The sequence below is a fragment of the Furipterus horrens genome, unplaced genomic scaffold (assembly GCF_987537825.1).
Source record: "Furipterus horrens unplaced genomic scaffold, mFurHor1.1.pri manual_scaffold_1, whole genome shotgun sequence".
Classification (NCBI taxonomy): Eukaryota; Metazoa; Chordata; class Mammalia; order Chiroptera; family Furipteridae; genus Furipterus; species Furipterus horrens.
Genome location: NW_028327171.1, coordinates 83722757 through 83746046, shown reverse-complemented (window position 1 = coordinate 83746046; position 23290 = coordinate 83722757). Strand labels below are relative to the sequence as shown.

The 23290-nt window shown below is 38.4% G+C and overlaps 1 protein-coding gene across 2 annotated transcripts in view; it reads left to right on the top strand.

The window, feature by feature from the left end:
- The window catches only part of CMSS1 (cms1 ribosomal small subunit homolog), a 389163-nt gene that overhangs the window by 355121 nt on the left and 10752 nt on the right, over positions 1-23290 (top strand). For both annotated transcript variants that reach the window (XM_090276096.1, XM_090276097.1), the window contains exons 3-6: positions 16600-16671; positions 18412-18541; positions 21882-21941; positions 23097-23199. In XM_090276096.1, coding sequence (XP_090132222.1) covers positions 16600-16671; positions 18412-18541; positions 21882-21941; positions 23097-23199 — 365 coding nt within the window. The remainder of the gene's footprint in view (positions 1-16599; positions 16672-18411; positions 18542-21881; positions 21942-23096; positions 23200-23290) is intronic.

Below are 23290 nucleotides of genomic sequence, written 5' to 3'. Positions count from 1 at the left end.
TTCACTCTTTGTCTTTAACCTTTGGCATTTTAATTATGATGTTTCTTGGTGTGGTCCTCTTTGGGTTCATCTTGTTTGGGACTCTGTTCTTCCTGGACTTATAGTATGTTTATTTCCTTCACCAGGTTAGGGAGGTTTTCTGTAATTTTTTGTAAGTAGGTTTTCTATTATATTTCTTTCTCTCTCTCTATTCTCCTTCCAGCACCCCCATGATGCAAATGTTGGTACACTTGAAGTTATCCTGGATAGTCCTTACATTATCTTCATTTTTTAATTCTTCTTTCTTTTTGCTGTTCTAGTTGGGTGTTTTCTACTTCCTTATTTTCCAAATCATTGATTTGATCCTCTGCTTCATCTACTCTACTGTTGATTCCCCATAATGTATTCTTTATTTCAGTTAGTGTGTTCTTCATTTCTGACTGGTTCTTTTTTATGTTTTCTATCTCCATTTTTATGTTTGCTATTTCTTTGTTGAAGTTCTCACTGAGTTCCTTTACTCTTACCCTGAGGTCATTGAGAATTCTTATAACCAGTCTTTTGAACTCTGCATCTGTTAGATTGCTTTTCTCTATTATGTTTAGTTCTTTTTCTGGAGTTTTGTCCTGTTCTTTCATTGGGACATGTTTCTTTGTCTCCTCATTTTGGCTGCCTCACTGTGTTTATTTCTAAGTATTATTTAGAGTTACTACATTTCCTAGTCTTGGTTGAGTGGCCTTATGTACTAGGTGTCCTATAGGGCCCAGTGGCACAACCTCTCCAGTCACCTGAGATGGGCATTCCAAATGTGCTCCCCATGTGGGCTATGTGCATCCTGTTGTAGTTGAGCTTTGATTTCTGTTGGCACAACAATGGGAGGAATTTACTACCAGGCTGATGGGCTATGAGGACTGGATGAGAATGCCGTGGAGGATCTGCTGTGCAGGAGCTAAGCCCACAGAGCAGAACTCACTTTAGCAGGACTCAGGTGCCCCACCAAGTTCACTCCTTGGGTGTGTCTCTCATGGGAGTGGTTGTGTAGTGCTTTGGCATGGTCTGAAGATGTCCACTGGGTGCCCTGACTCTGGGACCTCCTGGGAGTTGCAGGCCAAGGTCAGCTGCTACCTGTACCCTTCCAGGGGCCACCTGGCATGAGCTACAAAGCAATCTGCAGGTGGCTGCTACAGGTTGAGCTTGGAGGTACCTAGGTGAGGCCACGCTGCAAACCAAGGCTGGCTGCCACTAGCGCTAGGCCTGGAGCTATTTAAAATAGCAAGAGGTACAGAGTACACAGAGGCTAGATGCTGCTTATTTGAGAAGTTTTAGAAAAGTCAGCAACATGAGCCAAAACATGGAAAAGCCACTGGAAACAGCTTGGGTGGGCTCAAACATTGGGTGGGATGGGGTCTCAGGGAATCACCAGGACAGGCAACAATGTTAGCGAGGTTGATGGAGACTCAGATATGGTGCTCACCTGCAGGCCCTGTGTAGGGAGGGCTCAGCAAAGGAACTATGGCTTCTACCCACACTTCTATCTGAAAGAAAGCTACCCTTTCAGCTCTTGTCCTGAAGCCAGACAATTCAGCTCCTTGCCATATGTCCTAGCACCTTTCAAGCTGCTTCCCCTTGCACTGGAGCTCAGAGCTAGTAAGTCTGAGTAAGTCCATGCTGGGGCCCTGTAAGGAGAACTGCCCGGGACTCCAGAAACCTTCTGTCATACTCAGCTACAATCCCCACTGGATTTTACAGCCAGAAATTATGGGGACTTTTCTTCCTAGCACTGAAATCCTGGGCTGGGGGTTCAGGTGTGGGGCTGGGGCCCCTGGCTTCTCAGGGATGTCTGCAGCCAAGATATCCCTCCCAATTTTTAACTGCCTCACATGGGTATGGGACCAGCCTGTTGGCATCTCTGCCCCTCCTTTCAGTCTCAGTGACTTCTTCTTTATGTCTTTAGTCCTGTTGGACTTCTGTTCAGCTAGATTTTGAGCAGTTCTGAATGATGGTTGTTCTGTAGTTTAGTCATATTTTGATGTTGTTGTGGGAGGATGCCAGTATTATATTTATTTACACTGCCATCTTGACCAGAAACTCCCCATGTTTGATTTCTAAAAGACTATCTCCTGCCAATCCAAAGTTATCATCTTTGTAATAATGATTTATGACCTTATAGTAAGTGACCCTAAACTCTTTCCATTAGAGGGTGATACTACCCAAAGTCTGTGACCAGTTTCTGAAGCAGGTAGCATAGTGGTTACCTACCTACAAGATGTGAGACCTTAAAGAAGTTAAACTCTGTGCCTCAGTCTCCTTACCGGTAAAATGATAATAGTAACTGTATTTGCCTCACAAACTTGTAATGGGTACTAAATGATTAATACTCGTAAAGTGCTTTCAGTAATGGTTGGCAAAGAGTAAACACTGAAGTGCTAATGATTATAGTGAAATACATATTTTAAGTCTTTTGTTCATTATTTTTTCTTTGTGGGAAGGGGAAGGAAGAAAGATATTTTGTATGTAGTCATCTTGGTTTTCTCTCCAGCCATTAAATTTTGTGCTCAAGGACCTATATCAGTTTTAGTTTTAACCATTCTTTCAAAGACCTACAGGTCAACACCCTTAGATTTCAGCAAGGAGGTGTTTAATTTTTACCTTAACATCCCACTGACCATGCCATACTCATGACCTACCTGCAGAACTTATTTCCATATAGTTTTCTTCATACCTCATTGGCTTTCTTTTTCATTACTTTCTTCTTTAATATTCTTCTTGCTTGCTGCTCACATTTTCTGGACTCATCACTGAAAGAAGTTTGCATTAGTAATCTTGGCCAAGACTGCATCTTTCCCATCTTTTCATTGGTGGAGCCATCTGCGTTGCTAAATTTCCTGTTTTTAGCTTCTACTTCTTGGGCTTTTCTTTTCTCACAATGTCACATTAAGATAAATGTCAGGAAACCATAGGAAAAAGAGGACAAAATAGGAGAGGAAAAGTTAAATATGTTCTTCATTTCTGTGAGTATTTACCTATCTTTCAGCCACCCAGTTTTCAACAATAAAGGCCATTCACTGAGCACTTAATACAGGCAATGTGCAAGGCACTGTGACTCACATAATCCTCACAGCTGCCCTGTGAAGTACAGGGTATCCCATTTGACAAATTACATGAAGTTCAGAGAGATGGATTCTGGACATCATGGCCCACTTGTGTAGCTATGAGCCAGGCACTAAAGATGCTGCTACTTCCACTTCCCTTTTCACCTGCTCTTTCTCTTTCAACTTTGAAACATTGGATTCGCCAGGTCCTCATGTGCTTCGTTGATTACATGCCATTGCTATTTTCGGCCAAAAAAAATTTTTTTACAAAGTTTTATTTTATGGCCCATTTTATCTATCTTCCTTTGGCTCTAATTTTTTTCACTATCAAATTGCTTTAAAGAATTCAAGTCCTAAGGAGACAAAATTCCCTAACCCTTTCCTTCATGCCTCGTCTCACTTCCCTTGCCAGAGAATTTACAAGGGACTCTCCTGTGCCCCTCTGCCTCATGAGTGTTAACCTTCTAGCCCCCTGGCCTCCCCCACCTGGCTCTCCATCTCGAGAAAAGAGTTTATCTGCATCTCCACAGCACCTAGCACAGAACCTTGCTCCGAACTGGCACTAATTATTTGTGAAATGAAGGAATGAGTGACTAGAGCCATATTCCACATTTCTCACCACCCTTTCCATCACAGCCCTCTGTGTCCCAACTTGTGAGTCATCAGCTCCCTGTTACTACTGCCTGCAGAGGTCTTTTGGACCCTGGAGATCCAAGGTCCCTCCTCTATCCAGCTCCTTGAAAGTTTCCCCACCTGAACATTCAGAGCTGGGGTGTCTCTTCCTCTACCCTGACTGCACTTTGGCTCCTCTCTGGGCTCCCTGTCTTCTCCCTCTGGGCTTCCTCTTACCACTCCCAAGGATGACCTTCATGTCAGACAGATTGCCCTTTCTTGAATCTTCCTCAAAATATTTATGCACAAAGAGCTTGCATGTTTAACTAGTAAGGAAGCACCAAGGAGGCCAGGGTTTTTTGTGTCCACTACAGTACCTAGCTCAGTGCCAGGCAATTGACTCTTGGTGGATTGTTTAATAGCAATTACGTTTTTTTCCTGGATCACAAAAAATATATCTCATGCTCTATTTAAATTTTCAATTTTTTAAAATTAACTTAGTTGCTTTGCCGTTCTTTATATTTTGGGTTTTGTTGTTTTTTCTTTTATGCTTGCATAGGAGCTGCCTGGCATTATGCTGCCAGTTGTAATACACACTTAGGCTTTAATTTCACCAGGTGAGAGTATCTGTCAAGTTAGACAGTGTTCCCTCCTATGCCATAGCTGGCCTCACATTTTCATTATATTACTGAGTCCACACCTCTCATCTGTCCAACATTTCAAGCCCCAGATTTATAACTTTATAATTTTTTTTTACCCATGCAACTACATCATCTCTAGCAACCATTTCACATCTAAATAATCATCCTTGGCCTCCTTAATAATGTAAGTATAAAGATTTGCCAACAGTTCTTGTTTTTCCAGATACTGCTTCCAAAATAAATGATGAATTCTTCTACTCCTAGAGATTGCATCACCCTCTTCCTTCCTCAACATCAGTCATTTCAGAGCCAACCCTAGTGACTTTGTAATTATGGTTCCCTTAAGGAATATAATCTCTTCGGAGGGATTTCATGACTTTTCATTGATGCCTCCATGATGTCAGTATCCTTTCATGGTTCCATGACCCATCCTTTCCGCCTCAGAGACCGCACTGGACTACTTTTTTCATAAGCTAGCCTTTTTGTTTATATTCTTGGTTTATAAAGGAATCTTCAGCAAGAGTACTTATCCCTTTTCTTCCTTACACACCTTTCTCTACTGTTGTATTTTCTTACTATCTTCTATTTCAGCATTGATCACTTTCTATCTCTCCCACTCTTTAAGATAACACTTGATAATTTTTAGTGAAAAGACTATGTCCTATCCGCACTCTTATTTACCTTGTTCCTTTCCATGCTAGTGTTTCAGTTCTGTCCCTTTTTATATCAATGTATTATTGTATAAGCCCTGGCTGGTTTGGCTCAGTGGATTGAGCGTCGGCCTGCGAGCTAAGTGTCGCTGGTTCGATCTTCCAGTCAGGGCACATCAGAGAAGGAAAACTCTGACTCCAAAAAACCTCCGCTGCCTTGCGGCATACCTCTTCAGGGGAAAGGCTAAGGGAGTAAACCCCGACAGAAAATCCGGAGCCGGAGTCCCTAAGGCGGTTTGACGTTGTAGTCAACACCGGCAACTCCTGCGGCGCACCTGAAGCCAAGCTGTATTGACTCCGTCTTTCCCTTGGACCCTTCAGCTGCGAAGAGAGGGGGGGTCTGCTGCATGGGCAACAGCAGACCCTCCATATCACCCTGCCCAGGCTCTGTAGCTTCAGCTTCACTGGAGAGGACACTCCAGCGTCATCGCAAGATGTCGATTCAACACGGGAGGAGACAGATACCGTGTCACTCCCGAGTCGGACTGCACAGCCATTCTCGGCGGTGCAGATAGACTCTTAAGAAGCTACACCATCGTCTCTCGAGACGGACGGCTGCCGACGAGGGGTGGGGGATTATTGTATAACAAATTGATCCAAAAGTTAGTAGCTTAAAACATAAAAAGTTCTTTACCTCATAGTTGCTGTTGCCTCACAGACATGACTTAGCCTGGTTCCTCTGATGCTGCATCTCTCATTAGGTACCAGTCAGGTTGTGCACTGGGACTGGGCAGCTCACCCGCATTGTATGCAGACCTCCATCCCTCACCATGTGAGCCTCTCTCCACAGGGTTGCCTTACAACATTGCCCCTGGCACAACCGCAAATCTTTTCCAGATAAACTCCTCTCTACCTGCCAAGGCAACTGAGGAACAGAACCCCTTAAGCTTCCTAGAGACATGTTTGAGGAAATCTGTGAGGCAAACCTTTAATTTCTTTACAGAGCTCTTATGTGGCAAAATAGTACTCTGAGGTCTTAACAAATGGATTTATAGCCATAGCCTTGACTTCCTTGATAATCCCTCTCCCAATTGAACTCCCTCCTTTTGCATTTTTAGTCTAAGCCACAAGAAGCAGTCAGGTGACAACTTCAACAATATTTGAATCTTCTTCATAAGATAACCCATAGCATTTGAGACATTTACTACTTTTCATGCAGGCGTAGACACCAGTATTGCTAAACTTTCTACCACTACATAACAAAGATTCTGTCTTCTTAAGTTTTCAGCAATACTTTCCTCATTTTCTCTAAGTCCTTACCCTCAGTGTCCTCAAATTTCAGAAATCTGCAAAACCAGACACTTCATGCATATCATTAACAAATTTCAATATATAAAGATTTTTGTCTCCTTTTGAGGTAAATATAACATACAATAAAATGCACAAATGTCAAGTTTCCCATTCAATGAGTTTTGTCAAATTTATGCAGTTCCTTAACACAAACCCCTACAAGGTAATGAACGTCGCTCTCACCCCAGAACCCTTTCAGGCCACCTCCCAGTCAGTCACCATTCCTAACTTCTTGTCCCAGAGGCAGCCACTGTACTGACTATGCCCCACCCCCACCCCCCAGTCATTGTGTCCTGTTGTAGAATTTCATGAATATGAAAGTAGATAGGATATGGCCTTTGTTCAAGGCTTCTTTTATTCAGCACAATGTTGATGTGTAGCGGCTCTTTTTTTTATTTTTTAACAGTGGGTTTTTTTTTTAATTTTATTGAATTTATTAGGTTATATTGGTTAATAAAATTATATAGGTTTCAAATGTACAATTCAATAATACATCATCTGTATATTGTGTGTTCACCACCCAAAGTCAAGTCTCCTTTCATCACCGTTTATCCTTTACCTTCTTCTACCTCCCCCACCCTCCTTTTCTTCTGGTGACCACCATACTGTTGTCTGTGCCTATGAGGTTTTTTTATTATTGCTTGATCCCTCCACCTTTTTCACCCAGCCCCCCAACTTCCCTCTGACAGTTGTCACTATTCTCTGTATCTATGAGTCTGTTTCTATTTTGTTTGTTAGTTTATTTTGTTCATTAGATTCCACATATAAGTGAAATCATATGGTGTTTGTCTTTCTCTGCCTGGCTTATTTCACTTAGCATAATGCTCTCCAGGTCCATCCATGTTGTTGCAAAGGGAAAGATTTCCTTCTTTTTTATCGCCAAGCATTCCACTGTGTAAATGTCCCATAGCTGTTTTATCTACTCATCTACTGATGGACACTTGGGCTGCTTCTGAATCTTAACTATTGTAAATAACGCTGCCATGAACATAGGGGCACATATAATCATTCGAATCAGTGTTTCATGTTTTTTCTTCTTCTTCTTCTTTTTAACCAAATTTAATTTTAATATTATTAAATAATAAAATGAGAATATGAATATACAATGCAAAGTCACAAGTTTGGATACATAGTAAAGCTTGTTGATTAGGGTGATAGGATAACAAGTTAGATATTTTTGTATAATACCCCCTGATGTCACTTTCTTGTGGCATTTCTCTTAAGCCATTTCATTTATCCAGAGAAGAATTTAGTGGTCTGCTGGCTGTAATATATAAGCCTGGCTTGATACCTTCTAAAAGAGGGAGAGGAAAAGGAAGTGAGCCTCAGCCTCTGTCTTATCTTCCCTGTGCCAGACTTCTTGGTCCTCTGGTCCTTTCCAGAGAACAGACCTCCAGTCTGCTGCCGGGAAGAACAGACAAGAGGAAGCAGTAATAAGAGGGTTGCTTGGCTGCCTGGGCAGGAGATACAGCTCGGCGGGAGGTTTTGAAGGAGGCTAATCTTTCTAAACATAAACCTTCAAACAACGTCTTTTTTAAAAACACTTCGTTCTGTATAGCACCTTGTACCTCCAACTACTAAACCTATTCAGAGTCCAAAAGGTCAAACAGACTCACTTATTTTTAGCTTCCATCTCTCCAAAAACCCAGGTGCTAGCTTTCTCTTTCTGTTAAATCACTTCCATCCAGTCTTTTTCGCTTTCTATTTTCCAAAAAGTTATTGAAATCTCTCCACTATTGTTATCTCTTCTTGTTTCTTGGTTCTTATAGGCTTGTACCTTTCAACTTTTCTTTTTTCAGTATATTGCTATTTTGCATTTGATTTGCTATATTTAATCAGAAGGATTTTTATTGTTATTGGTTTGAGAGAAAGATATCAATTTGTTGTTGCACTTATTTATGCATTCATTGGTTGATTCTTGTATGTGCCTTGACAGGGGACTGAAGACATAGCTTGCAGTATTGGGACAAAGCTCTAACCAACAAAACTAAGCTACCCCAGCCAGGGCTCAGAAGAATTATTATTGAAGAATATAACTTTTTAAAGATTTATTTATTTATTTATTTTTAGAGAGAGAGAAAGAGAGGAAGGGAAACATCTATGTGAGAGAGAAACATCAATTGGTTGCCTCTCATACATGCCTCAACTGGGGACTGAACCTACAATCCAGGCATGTGCCCCGACTGGGAATAGAAACAGCACCCCTCACTTTACCACCAACTGAGCCACACCAGTCAGGGCAGCAATATGATTTTTTACACTTTAAGGAATTTAATATATGCCCCAATCACTTCACGTAAAAGCTTAATTTTCTTAATATATTTTTGGGAAGTGTGATTTCTCTAATATTTAAACTACATAGGAAAGATCCAAGATGGCAGAGGAGTGAGTGGAAGCAACACTAACCTCCTCCCAGGACCAATCTGGAATTACAACTAAATTGTAGAGAAATCGTCATGAATAACAAACTGAATACTAGCTGACTTTTCAGCCTTATAACTGAGGACAAACAGAAGAAACCACTTCACCATGACGTGACTCGTACAGATTGCAGAGGAGACGCGAGAGGGCTGGCAGGACTCCCAAGGACCGTAGCTGGAGTTCTGGAGGGATATTTCAGCAGCCGTGGGGTTCCCCTGAGAAGTGTGGTGTCTAAACCCAAAACTGAGCTCCCCAGCCTACAGCACCAGAGCGAGAAAGGACCCCAGATAACATCCAGCTGTGAAAAGCAACAGGGTTTCTGTCTGTCAGGAAGAGACAGCTAGAGACACAGAGAGCCTCATGAGGCGCCAACACACAAAATTTCACTTGCAACTACTTACCGAGCCCTGTTAGAGGGAAAGCGAATAGACTAGAGATGCTTGAGGAGAGTCTGGGGTTGGTGGCTCTGGGGAGGGAACTGAAGGAATAGCCACCATGATCCATGTGCTGAGTCCTTCCCAATACTGCAGAAGCCATCTTTCTGAGGCACAGCATTCTCCTTCAAGCGGCATCAGCCTGAGCAATAGCCCCACCTCCAGGAATTACTCTGCCCCACCATATGGATCTTAAGTGGTGCTAATTACAGCTTAATTAGTTTAACAACAGATTATTTTAACAGCTGATTTGCTTAATAACTAAGGCAGAAAATGCAAAGAAGCAACCAAAATGAGAAGACAAACAGAACCCAAATGAAAAAACAAGAGAATTCTCCAGAAGAACTAGATGAAATGAAAGCAAGCGACTTATCAGATAGAGAGTTTAGAGTAATAATTATAAGGATACTCAACAGCGTGAAAAAAAGACATAGAAACCATAAAAAAGGACCAGTCAGAAATAAACAATGCAATATCTGAAATAAATAATACACTGGAAGGAATAAACACAAGGTTAGATGACGTAGAGGACTGAATCAGTGATTCTGAAGACAAGGTAGAAAAAAATACCCAATGAAAACAGGAAAAAATGTAATAATAATTAATTTTAAAACAAGAAGAGCTTAAGAAACATTTTGGAAAATGTGAAACATAACAACATCCACATCGTGGGAATACCAGAAGGAAAAGAGAGTGAACCAAGGATGGAGAACCTATTTGAAGAAATAATGACTGAAAACTTCCCTAATCAGGTGAAGGAAAAAGACACACAAGTTCATGAATTTCTGAGAGCCCCAAACAAGTTGGACCCAAAGAGGACCACACCAGGACACATCATAATTAAAATGACAAGGTTTAAAAACAAGGAGAGAATCCTAAAAGCCATAAGAGAAGAGCAGGTAATTGCCTACAAGAGACAGCCCCAATTAGACTGTCATCTGATTACTCATCAGTAACACTTTAGACCAGAAGGGAGTGGCATCAAATATTCAAGGTGATAAAAAGCAAGGACCTACAACCAAGGCTACTTTACCCAGCAAGACTTATCATTTAAAATTGAAGGAGAAATAAGGAGCTTCCCAGACAAGAAAAACTAAAGCAGTTTGTTAACACCAAATCAACACTGCAACAAATGTTAAAGGTATTACTTGAAAAAGAGGAGGAATAGGAGAAGGAGAAGAAAGGAAAAAAGCTGAGGAAAACAGTCTAACAATAGAATGGCACTAAATACATATCTATTCAATAATCACCTTAAATGTAAATGGCTTAAGCTCCAACCAAAAGACATAGGGTAGCTGAATGGATAAGAAAACAGGATCCATATATATACTGGCTCCAACAGACCCATCACAGATTGAAAGACACACAGAGAACAAAAGTAAATGGATGGGAAAAGATGTTCTATGCAAACAGAAAAGGAAAAAGCTGGTGTCACAGTACTTATATCTGACAAGATAGACTTTAAAACCAAGACTATAGTAAGATAAAGGACACTACATAATGATAAAGGGAACAATCCAAGAGGATATAACCCTAGTAAACATATATGCACCCAACATAGGAACAGTTAAATATATAAAGCAAATCTTGATGGATATAAAGGGAGAGAAATACAGTCATAGTCAGGGATTTTAACACCCCATTGACTCAATGGATAGCTCTTCCAAACAGAAGGTAAATAAGGAGACAGCAACCTTAAATAACACACTAGATATAATGGATTTAAGTGATCTCTTCAGAGCATTTCACCCCAAAGGAGCAAAATATACATAATTCAAGTGTACATGTAACATTTTCTAGGATAGACCACATATTAGGACACAAAACAAGTGTCAATATTTTAAGAAGAATGAAATCCTATTAAGCATCTTCTCTGAGCAAAATGCTATGAAACTAGAAATCAATCACAAGAACACTGAACAACACACAAAGACGGGGAAGCTAAATAACATGTTATTAAACAATGAATGGGTCAACAACTTGATCAAGAAAGAAATCAAAGGGTACCTTGAAACAAATGAATATAAGGACACAACAATCCCAAAATCTATGGGGCACAGGGAAAGCAATCCTAAGAGGGAAATTCATGGTATTACAGGCCTATCTCAAAAAAAAAAAGAAAAGAAAAGAAAAAGCTCAATAAACATCTAATCCTACAATGAAAGGAACTTGAAAAAGAACAACAAACAAAGCCCAAAGTGAGTAGAAGGAGGGAAATAATAAGAATCAGAGCAGAAATAAATGAAATGGAGTCTAAAAAACAATACAAGAAATCAATGAATCCAAGGGCTAGCTCTTTGTAAAAATAAACAAGATTGGCAAATCCCTTTAAACAGACTCATAAGAAAAAAAGAGACAGGACCCAAATAGATAAATTCAGAAATGAAAGAAGAGAAATAACAACTGACACTAAAGAAATACAAAGGATTGTAAGAAAATATTATGCACAACTATATGCCAACAAACTGGACAACATGGATAGAATGGATAAATTATAGAAACTTACAATCTTCCAAAACTAAATCAGGAAGAATCATAGAATCAGAATAGATAAATTACATCTAGTGGAATTGAAACAGTAATTTAAAAAGAGGCTTCACAGGTGGATTATACCAAACATTCCGAAAAGAACTAACACCTCTCCTTCTCAAACGATTTCATAAAATTTAAGAGGAGGGAAGGCTCCTTAACTCATTTTATGAGTCCAGCATTACACTAAACCCCAAACCAGATAAAGACTCTACAAAGAAAGAAAAGTATAGGCCAATATCCCTGATGAACATAAATGCTAAAATCCTCAGCAAAATATTAGCAAACCGAATACAGCAATGCTTCAAAAAGATCATACACTATGATCAAGTGGCATTTATTCCAGGAATGCAAGGTTGGTACAACATTTGCAAATCAATGAATGTGATTAACCACATAAACAAAATGAAGGATAAAAACCACATGATCATATCAATAGATGCAGAAAAGGCATTTGATAAAATCTAGCACCTATTTATGATAAAAACTCTGAGCAGAGTGTGATTAGTGGTAACATACCTAAACATAATAAAGTCCGTATATGATAAACCCACAGCCAGCATCATACTCAACAGGAGAAAACTACAAGCATTCCCCTTAAGATCAAGAACAAGACAGGGCTGTCCACTTTCACCCCTCTTACTCAACATAGTACTGGAAGTCCTAGCCACAGTAATCAGGCAAGAAGAAGAAATAAAGGGCATTCAAGTTGGAAAGGAAGAAGTAAAACTGTCATTATTTGCAGATGACATGATACTGTACATAGAGAACCCCAAAGATTCCAGGAAACTACTAGAACTGATAAATAAATTCAACAAAGTATCCAGAAATCAGTTGCATTTTTATATGTTAATAATGAACTAACAAAAACGGAAATTAAGAAAATAATCCCATTTATAATTGCTTCAAAAAGAATAAAATATCTAGGAATAAACATAGCCAAGGATGTGAAAGACCTGTACTCAGAAAATTATAAGACACTGAAGAAAGAAATTGAAGAAGATGCAAATAAATGGAAGCACATACCATGTTCATGGACAGGAATGATTAACATCATTAAAATGTCCATACTACTCAAGCATTCTGTAGATTCAGTGTAATTTCTGTCAAGATTCCTATGACATATTTCACAGAACTAGAACAAATATTTCAAAAATTTATATGGAACTACAAAAGCCCCCACATAGCAACAGCAGTCCTGACAAAGAACAGAGTAGGAGGAATCACCCTACTTAATATCAAACTATACTACAAGGCCATGGTAATCAAATCATCATGTCACTGGCACAAAAACAGACACATAAATCAGTGGAACAGAATAGAGTGGTCAGAAATAAACCCATACCTTTATATTTAATTAATATTCAGCAGAGGAAACAAGCATATACAATGCACTAAGGATAGTTCATTCAATAAGTGGTGATGGAAAAATTGGACAGTTATCTGCAGAAAAATGAAACTAGACCATCTTCTTACACTACACACGAGAATAAATTCAAAATGGATCAAAGACTTAAACGTAGACCTGAAACCATGACAATCATAGAAAAAAACATAGGCAGAAAATATTGGACATTGCTTATAGCAATATTTTTTCAAATATATCTCCCCAGGCAAGAGAAACAAAAGAAAAAATAAACAACTGGGAGTATACCAAACTTAATAGTTATTACACAGCAAAGGAAACCATCAACAAAATAAAAAGACAACCCACAGAATAGGAGAACATATTCATCAATACATTTGGGTTAATATCCAAAATTTATAAAGTACTTAAAAAATTGAACACCAAAAAAACAAACAACCCAATTAAAAAATGGCAACGGACCTGAATAGTCACTTCTCCAAGGGGGACATACGAATGGCCAAGAGACATATGAAAAGATGCTCAACATATCTAATCATCAGAAAAATGCAAATAAAACCACAATGAGATACCATCTCACACCTGTCAGAATGGCCATCATCAATAAATCAACAAACAACTAGTGCTGACGAGGATGTGGAGAAAGGAGTACTTTTTTAGACTGCTTGTGGGAATGCAGATTGGTGCAACCAATGTGAAAGGCAGTATGGACATTCCTCAAAAAATTAAAAATGGATCTGCCTTTTGACCCAGTGATTCCACTTCTGGGAATATATCTGAAGGAACCCAGAAGACTAATTTGAAAAAAAAATAAGCACCCCTGTGTTCATTGCAGCATTATATACAATTTCCAAGATAAAGAAGCAGCCCAAATGTCCATCATTAGATGAGTGGATAAAACAACTATGGGACATGTACATAATGGAATACTCCTCAGCCTTAAAAAATAAGAAAATGTTACAATTTATGACAGTATGGATGGACCTGGAGATAATTATGCTAAGTGAAATAAGTCCGTCAGAGAAAGGCAAATACCATATGATTTCACTCATATGTAGAACCTAATGAACAAAGTTAACATGCAAAACAGAGACAGACTCACAGAGAGCAGATAACAGCTAGTGGTTGCGGAGGGAGAGGTGAGGGGGTGAGCAAAAAGGAAAAAGGACTCATGGACGTGGACAACAGTGTTATGATTGCTTGGAGGAGGTGGTATAAGGGGACTAAATGGTAATGGGAAAAATCCAATAAAAATAAAAGATTTACCCTGGCTGGTGTGGCTCGGTGGATTGAGTGCTGGCCTGTGACCCAAAGGGCTGTCAGTTCAATTCCCAGTCAGGGCACATGCCTGGGTGGCAGGCCAGGTCCTCAGTTGGGGGCATGCAAGAGGCAACCACCCATTGATGTTTCTCTCCCTCTCTTTCTCCCTCCTTTCTCCTCCCTCTAAAAATGAGTAAATAAAATATTTTTTTAAGATAAAAGATTTTAAAAATAAACTACATATTTTGCTACATATTTAAAATCACTATATTTCATTTAATGTTATTACTTTTCAGATACCTAAGACATATACTATTGGAATTGGTTTCCAGAAATAGTTAGTCTGGCCTGTGTCTTCCACATCTTCTTACCTAGCCTCTCTGAGAGTAAATATCAGCATTCATAGGACAATTAAGTTTAGGAATTTTCAATAGTATGGATTTGTATTTTCTCATAAAGCCATCTCACTACTGTGGAAATTGACCCAATAAACTTGGCTTCTTCATTTGTACCCTACCTCAACCAGCTAAGGTAACTGCTCCCAGAAAACAAATATTATGCTGCATTTTATTTAAGATGATCTAAGAATTTTAACCTACTTGTAAATCTAATTCTGTGTCTTGACGAGAGCAACTCATCAATCATGTTTGTTTTTTCCCATGCATGATTCAGAATTACATTTTTATTTTTCTTCCAGAGCATATATCCTTATAACTGAATTCATTTCCAGTTTTGTGTCATGTTGAGTTGACTGGCTTTGTAAACCTACCATAGATACAACCCAGCACATTGAATATACCTTAAAGAGCACCCTACTTGCTAAGTAAAAAAATGGAACAAGTTTCTATCTACATCTGCTTCCCAAAAACCTTGATACCCAGGACAAGATATGCAGTATGCCTTGAGGGATCTGCTAATCACATCCAGGCCTCTGCCTTAGGAACCTGAGCTGAATGTTGGCCTGGTTCATAATTGGACTCTTAGGACCATCTGGCAGCTTCTGTGGCCTTGGCCCAGTTTCTAATTGGCATGTATCTGCTGCCTCCACAAGACAGCTTAACTTTCTAAGTAAGAGTGGTCACAATATCTTTTTTATTCTTTAGCTGTGATGCAATTGCTCTCTGCAAATTTTTTGTGTTAACTGAGAAGCAGCTAAAATTTCAAGATTCCATGTTACTTAATCTTGAACTTTTTGAATATGCTTCTTTAGTAACTGAAACGGAGTCTAGAAACTTCAGTCCTGGCCCCATGTCTTGAAGAAATTATCTACCATTCTCTCTCCCCCTCTCCCTCTCCCTCTCCCTCTCCCTCTCTCTCCAGACTGTCTGCAAACTTTAATAGAAAGCTTCGTCTGAATCATTTTAAACAGAGCCAATGGAGACAAGATTGCTTTAGTAGTAGCTTACCAGCTTAAACTGAGTCCTCTCTAGTTGGAATGGCCACTTAAGGAAAAATTGAGAATAAGTTTTCACTTACATTTTATATCTTACTTGGCAACTTGTTTGAAAATGTTGCATAAAAGATCCAGCACAGGAAACATTTTATATTCCTGCTTATGATTAATAAGTATGGAATCTGAGGCATTCTATTTTATAACTTGAAGCCTTAGTCTAGATTTCCTGTTTTTCTACATTAAGGAAAAAAAAAAGTGGTGAAAATAGCACTGAACTGTATAGGGTACTCAGGGGTCAAGGCAACAGGCAAACTTGATTACTCAAGATTCCATGGTGCCGAGATTTCTCAGACTATCAGTAGAAACATTCATTTTGTAGTCACTGTAGATAGATAAAGAGATTTGTTGCAGGTTTTGTAAAAATATAAGCAAATATATTTTACTTCAGATTTTCTATGTTTATTGAGAAAAGGGAACAATAACAAAATAATAAAGAAGTGACTTAAAAATATAGGCACACACACTGATAGGTCGTGGAAAACGCCAGTCTAACCAGTCAGACTTTCTTATTACATCTTCATTTCAATCACATCTATTTCTGCCTGTGTTTACAAACGTGGCTATTGTCTTTAATCTTTAAGACCCTGCACCACCACTCCAAACACACATGTGCACGCATACATTCTGACCTTTGTTCAAAGATTTTCCAGTCTCTATCATAGCCCACAGTGATCTTCCAGCATCTCTCTGCCTATAAAATATATCCAATATACTCTGAAGAATATATTTATTGCAGTATGTACTTTGGGATAGTTACCATTAGTTGACACTTCATCATTCTAAGAGGAAAGTTTTCTCATTTATATTTTTTATAGCCTAAGGAATGTTTCTTGGTACAACCAAAGGAAACAAATGAAGATGCCACCAAGACCAAGAAGAGGAAAAAGGTAATATTAATCATTCCTTACAATGGTGTGTTCCTATGTGGTTTACATCACCTTTTTGTATATTGTTCTTTAATGAGGCAATTATTGTAATCATCACTTTGGAGATGCAGAAATTGTAAGTTTCAATGAGGTTTGGTGACTTTCCTAAGGTCACTTTGTAATAAGTGTTTCTGTTGGAGTTAAAAATAAATCCTTCTGATTCCTATTTCAGTTTTGTGGAGCACTAAACATCTTTCTTACCCACCCTGTGTTTTCACTGTGGTTAGCAGTCAGACATGGGTTTCTAATTCTAGAAGGGGCCCAGAGCTAGCCTGTCCTCTGGCCCCTCTGGCTCTGTCCAAGGAAAGAAGTATACCAACCTCCTTTCCTTAACCATTTCAATTTTTAAAACCTTTTATGTTAGAGTATTAACAAAAAGAAAATAACAAGCAGATGAAGGTAGTAGAAGGCATATCTGACTCTCATTTGGAACCATAATTCAAAACAAAAGGACCCCCTTGCATTTTAATACTTGTCTGTGAGCATATGGGAAGGAAGACTCTGTTGCTCCTATGCAAACTTTCTTATGGCTCAGACTTGGAGAAAGTGTGGTTAGCTTTGACCTTCCACCACAGTTGGGAAAACAGAAGTGTAATTCTCTCCTTGCCAAGAAGGGTCTACTGCTGAAGTCAGCAGAGGAAATATGATTGAGATTAGAGGAAAGAAGATGGACTCAAACCAATTACTTAACAGCAAGCTTTTAGAAAACTGTAGTGTATGTGCATATGTTTTCTTTGCTTGCAAATGGCCAAATAGGAAGATAGGAGATGCCAAATTGGCTGAGTCTGGCAAGTCCTTAAAGAAGTAACTTTAACTTCTCTTTAATAGTTTGTGCATTAATGGCTTTCAGGGGTGTTAAGCTCTTGGTGACTCAAGGTCACAGCTCTAGTGAAATAGGTTAGCCTTGGCTGAGGTCATGCTAATATGTGCCTACTGATGACATATTTTTAAAAGTTAATTCATTTGACAGGACTTTGACCATTCTTGGCAGTAGAGTAGAAATGAGGCTGTTGTGGAAAGAGGGAAAAGCTGAGGGCTAGGGGTGGATGGAGAATGGCTCTTTCTAGATCTTTGGTGAAACATTAGAAGGAAATGAGAAGGGAAGTTTATGATGAAAGATTGTGTGTTCCTAGTACATTGCAGGCATTCAGTGAACGCTACACAAATAAGTCCAGATCAAAATAGATGTTGTACACTGTTTCCTGTTCTGATTTCCCAAGGACTTGAGATCTGAGGATCTAAAAGTCCCCCTTTTCAGTGGGTCTTGTGCTCTGATGATTCCTGAAGCTTTTACTTTAACCCCAGAAATCCAAACTGAGAGTCAGTGCCTTAAAAACCAGAGTTAGGCAAGAAAGTCTCAAAATTCTGCTCTCCCAGGCTAAAAAAGGGGTTCCACAGCAACAAGATTTCTTGACGTTTAACAGAAAATAATACCCTAATTTGGAGATACCTATAAAAATGTCAGTTCTCCTAGAAGTCTTTGTAACTAAGAGTTACAAGGAGTCTTTGAGATCATCCATTCATTTTTCAAAGCAGTAATGTCCAAGAAATATCTGTTCGGTTTTCTCAAGTGTATTTATTCACATTCATACTCAGCCATCACCGAAAACTGTGTGCAGTCTAAATGCAGAGGAATTAATCTATCCTAAGCCAAATGCCATTCTAAAATCTTTCCTCCCTCTTTTTCTTCTCATGTCTTAGAAGAAAATTACTGACATTCTGGCAAAATCAGAGCCAAAACCAGGGACACCTGAAGACCTGCAGAACCTAATGAAAGACTATTACAGTAGCAATCGCTTAGTGATTGAATTAGAAGAACTTAAGCTACCAGGTACACCCAGGCTTCTATTTTCTTTTCCTTTTTTTTTTTTTTCCTTACTATTCTGAGGTTAGTCTTTCAGAAGGACCCATTGTTAGTTGCTAGCAATTTTCCTGATGAAGAAGAGCAAAACAGATTCACCTTTACTCTGTGCTGTGGCCAGGTGTCTCAGCCAGACATTAGTATATATTCCCCATGCTAGGACTCCTTTCCTCAACCTCGTAGTTTTAATTCTTGGATGGTTTCTTTATTGGATGCTAAGTGATGTTTGTTCAATCTAATAGAAAGATTTTAATTGTATTTTTACTCAAAAGACTGATTATTGGGTATGCATTGTTTTAGCAGATTCTTCAAGGAGTAAGAATCCCTAAGGAGGACAGACATTAAGTAAAAATAAAGTTAAACCATACATTTAAAAGTATAGATGTGAAACACGAACTTATTCATTCTTTATAGACAAGAATTTTAGCTTTAATAATAAGCTTAGTTTTGTTGTTGCTCTTATCATGGATTTCTAATTATGCTTTTGTTTTTCGGATAGTTTTTGGTTCCCAGCCCAGAGTTTTTCAAGCAAACTCTAAAGATAGGGACAAAATTATGCATTTCTAGCAAGGCTGACATCTCACCTCAGGTGATTGATTCTTCAGCCTACTATTTGAAATCTACTGTCTTAGGGTATTTATAATTAAGTTAAAGGATACTGCAAAATTCTTAAAACAACTTATTTTGATTAATTTCAAATTTATGATGCATTCTATAACTTGGGCAGCGATTGAAGAAAAGAGAGGTTGTCACAAACTCAAACTACAACCAATTTGGGTACCGTGCTTGAGATGAGCTATTTACAGACCACGAGGGATATCTAATACTACTTTTGGAAAAAGTCAAGGGTTGTTTGATTTCCTTTTTCCATTTCAACCTTATGCTTTCTAGAGGCTTGAGAAGCTGAAAAACAGCCCATTCCCTGAATTTTTATAATTCCTTTATGATACACTTTTTTTATATGAGTGCCCTATTCCCTTTCCAAAAGGGGATAGCCTCTAGGGAATTGAAGGAGTGCATCTCCTCCTGGGCGAGATCCAGAGTTTTTGACTCACTGAGTCCAGACAGCTCCAGCAGCACTTAGAAACGACTCTCCTCAACTCAGCAGTTACTCTGGAGGAGAGCTGGATCCTGATTGCTCTTTCTCAAGGAGCAAATGTTAAAACTGAAAGTTTGGTTTTACTGTGGCTCAGTGGTCAATTTTTCTTTCTAGTTTTTGTTAGGGTAAACCTCCAACTTTGGAAGAACTTGTGAGATAATGGGACCACTGCAACTCTGTAACTTCATGGAGCATCATAAACCTTAATTTGCTAGAACTGTAGAGAGTTGAAGGTCAAAAGATACATTTACAGAGTCATTTGAGTTCAGTAATTACAATAGGCTAGAATGTGTGGTCATGTGTTGGTTTAGGGAAGAAGAAAAAAATGGTAAATATGTTTCGAATACTGTTACAGCCAAAAGGAAAGTTTTCATTTTCAGTTAAGAAGTTAGGCCATTCTGATTCACAGTGATGCATGGTGTCATAGGAAGGTTTTAGAGAAAAAGCCAGTCACTGATGAGACCAAGGACAGAGAAGAGGTCTATGCTAGTGAGAGGGGGGACACGCCATGCGTTAATTGGTGCAGGCTCAGGAAGGGGCATAAATACAAGGGGGCTAAAAATAATGAAGTATTTTTCTGTTTAGTTTGCCGAGTGTGTAACTTGGTTTTGATTTGGGGGTGTTTGTGTCTGTAGGGCAGGAACATGTCTTTTCAATTAATATGGTGCACTGTACACTGTTAATGTCATACACATGGGCATTTAATTAGTTCTGAAGCAGGAGCCACTGGGAGCTAACCTTGCTGTCCTCCTGGGGGCTGCACTGTGGCTGAGAGCAGTGCTAAAAGCTTGTGTGTCGGCTGCAACTGAATCGCCCAGCAACTTGAAAAGCAAATTCCCAGGCTCACCCCCAAGGAATTCTGAATCACTATCTTTTGTAAAGTTTTCCAGGTGAATCTCATCATATCTGGGCTTGGGACACTCTTGTTTTAAAGACCATCGAAGTCTCTACAACAGTAAAGGAGGCAACATCTTTGAAGTCTGTTACTCACATAATGTGTTATAAATGCTAGGTTACAATATAAATGTCATTTAATTTAGTAACAGTTTACTCCCTAGCACTCTGCTGTGTTTATAGACAGACTTTTCCTTGTAGAAAGAATTAAGAAAATAAACATGATGCTGCTTTTTATCCATCTCAGTTACAGAGTTAATAATACTACATAATTGCTAGACCATGGTTGTCATTGGTTGAGCAAGTCCCCACATTTAAGTGTTACATTGTCTTTTATTGTGGTATAGTTATGTTTTGATGTATTATTTCCACTCTCCCCCAGCACACACTCCAATTTCCCTGTATACATTCACTCTGGGTTAATGTTTTTAAATGTATATGTCTTTGTAAAATGTGTCATGTTGCTGTATTTGTGTACATTTTACAATTTATCTAAATGATGTTGTGCTGAACCATTCATTCCGTGTCTTCCTGATTTAACACTTTTTTGAGCTATGCCTGTATAGCTTTATGTACACTTAGTTGAGTGCTTCTCGATGCCACATAGTATTCCAGTGATTTCATCTATCACCTATTTCTCATCCATTTTCTCAGATATGGATACCTAGGTTGCTTCCAGCTCCCCACTATCACAAATAATGCTACAGTGAATATACTTGTGTATGTGTCTTTATACACCACACAAGAATTTCTTTTCATTATTTACTCAGAAATGTAATCATGAGGTCTAGGGTGGTATACTTCCTATTTTTACTACTTTCCAGAATAGCTGTACCAGTTTACACCTTCACCTACAGCTCATAAGAGTTTCCATTAACCTACATTCTAGACAACACTTGGTACTTACTATACATATAACAGTTGCCCTTGTAATGTGTATATAAAAGTTATCTCATCATGTATTAATTTGCACACCTATGAGGACTCGTGAGTTTGATCACCTCTACATAGATTTGTTAGCTGTTTCAGCTTTGACTTTGTATGTTGTCTGTTCCATGATCTGAAAAATAAAGATGCTTCATTAACCCACTGAATAGTACAATAGCTTTTATTTCACTACTCTAAGAAACTAGGGATAAAGTTTTCTTGTTGCTGCTGCTGCTATTCTTTTAAATGCTACACAACACTTTAAAATATATAATGAGCCCCCATTCAGTGTTTTACAACCTTGTTCAATAATACTATTCACATTTAATCTATTTTTATTATGAATGTGTTTGCAAAATTCTCTATAAAGCATGTTTCTCATATTTCTAGACTCCTGTTTCCTCAAGGCCAATGATTTAACTCATAGTCTTTCATCATACCTAAAAGAAAGTAAGTAAACTCTCCTTTAAAAAATTATTCACCAAATTGTTATTACATTAAAACGTAAGTTCGGTCTCTTTAAAATAAAAAGTTTCCACCTTTTATTAAAAGAAGTTTCCACCTTAAATGGATTTTAAATGGAGGTTTTTTAGGTCCCTCTTGATATTGATTTTTATTTATTTAAGTTTATTCTTGTTTTGCTCTGGTTTTGGTAATTTGGGATTTGGTCTCCTTTTGTTTTATAACATATTGGAAGTATTGGTCTAGGAATCTAGATACTAATTAGTGTTCTAGTCTCAGGTCCCCATTAATTTTCTGTTTGACCTGGAACAAGTCACTAAGTACTCTCTAGGATTTGATTTTCTTATCTGAAAGATAAGGAAATGGATTGTCTGATCTCTGTTATAGCTAGGAGATTCTGAAATTCTGTTCACATCTTTAGAACTCAGATCAGGGGTATTACATAGTCAGTCTAATTTGATCTTTTCGATATGTATTGTGTTGTAGTCAGTAATAACTAGATTATTCACATGAGCTAGTCATGTATTTGTAACCAACAATGAAATAGTTTGGATATAGAGACTTAATATTCTTCTTTCAAACTCAGATCAATTCTGGTGACACTCAGTTTGAGTTCATAAACCTTTCTCAGCCTCAAATTCAGAAAATGTAAATGTAGATAATAGAATCAACCTCAGTGTGTTAGAATCAAACGAAGGAATGCATAGAAATGCATTGTGCTAGGCAGCACAATGTCACTGTTTAACAAATGTTTGCTATTATTTTAATGTCATTTTCATTTTATATTTTGTGTTCAGTGTCCCTTTAAGTTAACATTATTGAATCAGATTTCTTTTCCTAGTAATCCTTGCCTTCAAGCATCAAACAGATTAAAATGTCACAAATGCATTACTCCAGACTTCTTTTACTTAGTCCTAAATCTAGTCACATTTAGCTAGTAGGCATAATATATGCTTTGTGTTGTAAGTTAATGGTATTTCATTTTGATCTAATACCTAGAATATCCAGAGAATAGACTCTAAACAGTCTTTATTATGTTTTATTTTACTTAAACACAACAAAGAAGTAATTGGAGAACACTCAACTTTGGGGGCCCTATTTTGCCATATTTAAAATAATATTTTTCTTACGGTCTTTTTTCAGTCTGCCCTAAGTGGGCAAAACTTCGGAAAAACCATACTGAGAAGAAATCAGTCCTGATGCTGATCGTCTGCAGCTCAGCCGTCCGAGCCCTGGAGCTTATTAGGTTGGAAGCTTCACCTATTATTTCATAAATGTTTTCTGAAAAACTAATATGTGCCAAATTGATTTGTCCTGATGCTGGAGATGGACTATGT